The 6,616-nt window shown below is 42.0% G+C and overlaps 1 protein-coding gene across 1 annotated transcript in view; it reads left to right on the forward strand.

Moving 5' to 3' along the window:
* Positions 1 to 2,599, forward strand: part of SLC27A2 (solute carrier family 27 member 2) — a 42,420-nt gene extending 39,821 nt beyond the window's left edge. The window contains exons 9-10 of the mRNA XM_025998691.2: positions 943 to 1,073; positions 2,135 to 2,599. Coding sequence (XP_025854476.1) covers positions 943 to 1,073; positions 2,135 to 2,311 — 308 coding nt within the window. The 3' untranslated portion in view covers positions 2,312 to 2,599. The remainder of the gene's footprint in view (positions 1 to 942; positions 1,074 to 2,134) is intronic.
* The last annotated feature ends 4,017 nt before the right edge of the window (positions 2,600 to 6,616 follow it).

Raw genomic sequence — 6,616 nt, forward strand, 5'->3', positions numbered from 1 at the left:
TTCAGTTAAGCCTCTGCCTCCACTCAGATCATGATCCCAGGGTTCTGGGATCAAGTCCCACACTGGGTGCCCTGCTCAGCAGGGAGCCTGCTTCTCCCTCTCCCTCTGCTGCTCCTCCTGCTTGTGCTCTCTTGAGCCCTATGTCAAATAAATAAAATCTTTAAAAAAAAAAAAAAGGAAAGAAAGAAGAGAAAGAAGAGAAAAGAAAGAAAGAAAGAAAGAAAGAAAGAAAGAAAGAAAGAAAGAAAGAAAGAAAAGAAAGAAAGAAAGAAAGAAAGAAAGAAAGAAAGAAAGAAAGAAAGAAAGAAAGAAAGAAAGAAAGGATGACAGCTACAAGCCCAGGGCTGGGACTCAATCCAGTTTTTGACTCTGCCTATTATTTGCGGTGTGAACTTGAACAAATACCTTAATGTCTTTAAGCCTCAGGTTTTTCATCTGTAAAATGGAGATAACATTTCTATCTCTTCATAATGCTGTTGTGAGAGTTAAAAGGGATAGCCCATAAAACACATTTAGTATAGGGTCTGACATATAATAAAGATTTCATTGGGGTCCCTGTGTGGCACAGTCCATTGAGCATCCACGTCTTGGTTACAGCTCAGGTCACAATCTCAGGGTCTTGAGATCAAGGCCGAGTTGGGCTCCCAGCTCAGGGAGGCATCTGCTAAAGTTTCTCTCTCCCTCCCCCTCAGCCCCTCCCCACTCACTCTCTCTCTAAAGGAAGTAAAGAAATCTTCAAAACAAAAAATGTAATCAGTATATAGCTCTTGCTCTTGTTGTCATATTTACTTTAGAATAACTTCAACATATATCTGAAATAAAAATTCCAACTACCCAAAACGTTATAACCCATGTTATAACGTTCTCAGTCCCCTCTCCTTTGAGCTAAGAAAGCATCATAAATAGTACAACACATCTCATGTTTTCTCACTTTATTTCTAGGTCATGAGGGTCGAATTGGCATGGCCTCGATCAAAATGAAGGAAAACTATGAATTTGATGGAAAGAAGCTCTTTAGCCATGTTGCCGATTACCTGCCCACTTATGCAAGGCCCCGGTTTCTAAGAATACAGGTGAGACTTCTTGCTGTCAAGTTCAATTCTCTTCTCTCTTGGAGACTGCTATCTCTTGGGGAACAACTCCCTTCTACCATGGTGACCATATTAGCCAACTTTTCACTACCCCTAACCTGGAAGCTCAACAAGGAAGCAGAAACATCAGATGATACAACTAGCAGAAGCCAAATCCCTTTCCCCCTAAAATGACAGACCAGTTCATTCAGCAGCAGTAATTAGCAAATAGCTCACAAAGTCTGTGTTTGATGAGATATGACCAACGCTGAAAATAGAAATGCTCCAACATTTCTATCTGTTGTTTCCAGTTTTAAAGAATGGAAAAATCCACTGACGTTCTACATCTTTCTACTGTGTGAAATTTAATTGGGCATCATTAGCCGCTTGGAGCTATCAAAGGCTTAACTACACCACCAGAGGGATGTTTTTTTTTTTTTCTTTCTCAAGCATTAACCCATTGGTTAGCTTAACACTCTCACTTCTGGACTATGAGCTCTATGATTCTGTAGTCGAAGAGTTGAGCAAAGAAATATTAGATTATCTGCCATGGTGGAAGTTACAAGATTATTTCTGTTGATGTTCATAAAACACTGACATTTGCCTTACGATGAGAATGGTTGAGAGACAGGAATGCGGAAATACCCTCAGATCATCCATCACCCTCTCAAATGAAGGGGAAAGAAATTGTCTGTGTGTAGATGATCCCTAGTCCCACCCACATAAATCAGGATATTCTAGCAATACCTGAAGCTCAATAAGCAACTGACTGCTCTGTTCTTCATTTCATGCTCCACAGCCCCTCATGCCCCACAGGTGATTTTAAAGCCCCACGGGTATGAAAAAACTACTCCACAAAGGTGCCCCCCATCCCCTACCTCCCACCCCCATTGTGGAGCTTCTGTAAACAGGAGGTATTAATATACAGGACTGCCTCTCACAGCTTCCACCTGGGGCAGAGATGCCAGTGGGTTGCCAGCCCTCTGCCCCACCCCTGCCCCTTGCCCTGACGCTAATTTGTTTACAAAACACTATGACAATGTGGGTTGTTTGCTGTTTTTCAGGACACCATTGAGATCACTGGAACTTTTAAACACCGAAAAGTGACCCTTGTGGAGGAAGGCTTTAATCCTGCAGTCATCAAAGATGCCTTATATTTCTTGGATGACAAAGCAGAAATGTATGTGCCTATGACCGAGGACATTTACAATGCCATAAATAATAAAGCTCTGAAACTGTGAGTATTCCTAAAAGGATAACTAACTCACGTTTCCAGAAAGAAACCGAATGAACCTAGTACAGCCACTTGATGTAATCCAACCTTAATTTGACTGAAGATTGTGAGATGCAATTATTTATGCATTCTGATGGGGGAAGCTTTTTAAAATTACACCTGAACCTTTACATGTGAAAATATTTAGAAATAAGTATTTTTTGATTTGCACCTACCGTTTGTTATTTGCAGACCAAGCTTGTTAGAGGGTACATTATTTTTTAAATATATAATAAAATAGATGAATGCCAACAGATGAGATAGTATTGTCTCTTTCCTGACTTTAAATGCAAATCCTGAGCCTCATTGGCAATTTTTCACACGTGCCCTAATTCATAATGATAATGGCATTCTAGGTTTTAAAAAATGTCAAGAAATTGAAAGGTGAAGGGGCTGGATCACTAATGAACAGTCCAATGGAAATCCAGCTCCAGTTGAGGTCAACTCTCCCCTCCTAATAGCACCCTGGCCACTGTCTACACATTGCTTTCTCCAGCAGATAAGAACGCCACCTAGCGTCTTTGAAGGAGCCTAAGCCAACAGCATCAGAATTCTATACATAGAAGGTGTTAGTAGATATTTTTTAACTACATCAAGGATTGTACACTCAGATGTCTTCAGGATTCACCTTAGTAATGCAGATGAGAGAAATAGGTCACAAATGTAGCAAACTTGAGGGCAGCCACTGCTTAGCTTCAGTTGGCTGATTATTGTCATGTGAGAATGCAGCTCAAATACTTCTAAGATCTGATTATTCAGAAAACAGAAACCCCTATATTTGTGTGAATCTCCCAATTTTTTAAATGCGAAGTAGACAATTTCATAAGACTTCCACTTAGCCAAACAAAATATATCTGTGGACCAGATAAGTCCTAGATCTCTAGTTAGTCCCCCCGGTTCTGCATGCTCCTCAAACCTTAGCTGGTTTCCCTCCATGGCCAGTCTGCTGCCAAACAGCCTATTTGAAGACCAAGGCCCCTTGGGCATGATTCAGAAGGGTTTAGAAACTTTAAGGAGCTCTCTCAGACAGGCTCTTTCTCCTTCCACTCAGCTGGCTCCCTTCCTGACCAGAACTCTTTAAACTGCATGTGTCAGCTGTATACAGAGTTTTAGGAGCAGGCCCATGGGAGTGGCAATCAAGACATGTTCCTAGAACACCTGGGTGGCTCAGTGGTTGAGCATCTGCCTTTGGCTCAGGGTGTGATCCCGGGGTCCGGAAATCAAGTCCCACATTGGCCTCCTTGTGAGGAGCCTGCTTCTCCCCCAGCCTATGTCCCTGCCTCTCTCTTTGTTTCTCATGAATAAATAAATTTTTTAAATCTAAAAAAAAAACAAAGACATGTTCCTTACTAGAGTTTTCTTACATGATAGGAGCAATCATGGTAGCTAGGTCCATGTCCAATAAGTGTAATTCAAGTTCAGCCCAGGCTCCTAAAAGAGGGGGAGTTTCCTCAGATGACCAGCAATTGGCAAGGAGCCCCAGTTGTCCCCCAGTTAACCCTTATAAGGCCCCAGGAAAACATATTCAGGGATCCTCAATGATAGATGACAAGAGAGGTTGCCACCCCCACCCCCAACACAGTACTAGAAATATTTATTAAACTCTCTCCATTTTTTAAGTGACTAAGAAGACTTGTGACCAGAATCCCTGCCCCCTCTCATTAAGCTCAAAGATGAATATTTCCTGAGCACATGCTATGCATATGAGACTTGAGGATGGCCCCAGGAAAACTCTGGATACCCCTGCATCTTTGCAAATTTTGCCAATAATTCGGAACATTGTTGCTTGTGGGTCAATACTTAAGAATTTTTGCAAAATTCTAAATATGTGAGGCACCTGGGTGGCTCAGTGGTTGAGTGTCAGGCTCAGCCTTTGGCTCAGGGCATGATCACAGGGTCCTGGGATGGACTCCCATACCAGGCTCCCCACAGGGAGCCTGCTTCTCCCTCTGCCTGTGTCTCTGCCTCTCTCTCTCTCTCTCATGAATAAATAAAATCTTAAAAAAAAAAAAAAAAAAAACTAAATATCTCTGCCTTTAGATCAGTTAGATCTCTAATCAGATCTAACTGATCTTCCAGGGAGAATTTGAACCCAAATGATGGGAGAGAACATGACTTTTGTTTTTCAAAGTATCATATTGTGCAATTATGTTACTATGTGATCTTGTTAAAGTAGATCTGGTTGTAAGCAGAGGTTATGTCAAAGGGCATGTTTTCAGATGAGAGATCAACACTTATACTCTTAGCCAGCATATTAGTGTGCCTATAACCAGAGCCTACTGGGGCCTGACTACTTTCGAGACATATGTTAGACTTTCCAGTGAGAAAATCAGAAACTCTCCCTCCTAGCGTGATGGCTTTCTCAGCCTCCCATGTCCCCAAGAGCTCTGTGATTCTGGCCCAATACCACAGGTCCACTGTGATGGACAGAGGCACCAGCACAGTAGCCTCAATACATGTGTGTACATAAAATTAGGCCATTACCTGTGACAGATAATCCATTTTAAAGGCTAATTCTTCTCTTTTAGAAGAATCACAAATTGTGCCTATAAAAATATCTGCACAAATCATCCTTTGAAGGTACAAATGGATATTTAAAAAAAATAAACAGCTGATATCCATGTAAATCATTCAACAGGTCTCCAGTTTCAAACGCATTGTTTGGAAACATGTAGTCAATGCATAGATAGGATGTTACAGGTACCAAAATAATTTGGGGACAAAACCAGGAAATGTCAGCATGTAAAAGGGAAGCTAATGAGAATCTATAAAAATGGATAAGGTTAACCAAATGCAGTGACATACACAAGAGGTAATTAATTTGTTCATGTATTGCTCATTTGCACACACACTCAACAAGCATTTAGTGGGTGTCTGCTATGGACCAAGAGATGAGATGAGCACTAGTTTGATTATTTTCCAAACCTCTATGAGGAAAAAAGTCAGGTCAGATCTTCAAAGAAAGGTGACTGGAAAGACCCTTAGAAGGAAGTGTCAACAGGGGCACCTGGGTGGCTCAGTGGTTGAGCATCTATCTACCTTTGGCTCAGGGTATGATCCCAAGGTCCTGGAATCAAGTCCCACATCAGGTTCCCTGCATGGAGTCTGCTTCTCCCTCTGCCTATGTCTCTGCTTCTCTCTGTGTCTTTCATGAATAAATAAATAAATAAAATCTTTTAAGAAGAAGAAGAAGAAGAAGAAGAAGAAGAAGAAGAAGAAGAAGAAGAAGAAGCAGTTGCAAGTGTCAACATGAAGCCTTACACTCTTTATAAAAATTCTCTTCTTAACCAAACTCAAGCCAGGCTCCTCCGAGTCATCTTGTCAATTAGGTAGGCCTCAACCTTGGCCTATAAAGACTTGAACAAACACTAACATAGGCTCTAACAGCTCAAGGCCATGACCCTAGGATGACCCTGGCTCACCACAAAGTGCCTGCCTGTGAAAAATCAAGCCTGTCAAAAGTATTTGGTTCCACCCAATACTTAAAGATGAGCCTGTTTCCCAACTTCCATGGGATGGTAGGAGTCTAACTTCAGGAAGCACCAGTTAGCAAACCCAGATGGATTTCACGTGGAACAATGTGTCCTCTTCCTGCTTTTTTGTCATTTTTCAGCTCCCTGACTCTACCGAGTCCCTCCTGGCCTCCTTCCCCGTTCTCTCATTCCCCCTTTAACTTGCCCAGTCACCTCTATCCAAGTCAAAGTTGACTCTAGTTTATCCTGGACTCTTTTCCCTATTGCAATAATATATTATTGATTAAAATCTGTCCTTAGCACTTTAACTGGTATCCAGCTTTGCTTACCTTTGACACTATTTGTTTGGAGTTTTTTAGTTTTTATTTATTTATTAATGAGAGGCACACAGAGAGAGAGGCAGAGACATAGGCAGAGGGAGAAGCAGGCTCCCTGTGGGGAGCCCGATGCAGGACTCGATCCCAGGACCCCAGGATCACACCCTGAGCCCAAGGCAGATGCTCAACCACTGAGCCACCCAGGTGTCCCTGACACTGTTAATATAACCCATTTCTGAGCCATCTCAAATAGTAAGAAAACAAGTTTGGGCCCATGAACTAACTATGGGCAAGCTGCCTGTGAGCACAGCTTTTATTTAACTACAGGGTCCAGAAAGAAAGAAAATGTACAAGTTCCAAAGCTAGAGAGGAGATATTTAATGTACTGAAGGAGCAGGGGGGCCAGCTGGACCGTGAGAATCTGATCAAGCACGGTATGGTGGAAACAGCACAGGCTTCACTGAAGACAAGCAGACCTGGCTC

Source organism: Vulpes vulpes, chromosome 15 (genome assembly GCF_048418805.1).
Source record: "Vulpes vulpes isolate BD-2025 chromosome 15, VulVul3, whole genome shotgun sequence".
In the NCBI taxonomy this organism is placed as follows: domain Eukaryota; kingdom Metazoa; phylum Chordata; class Mammalia; order Carnivora; family Canidae; genus Vulpes; species Vulpes vulpes.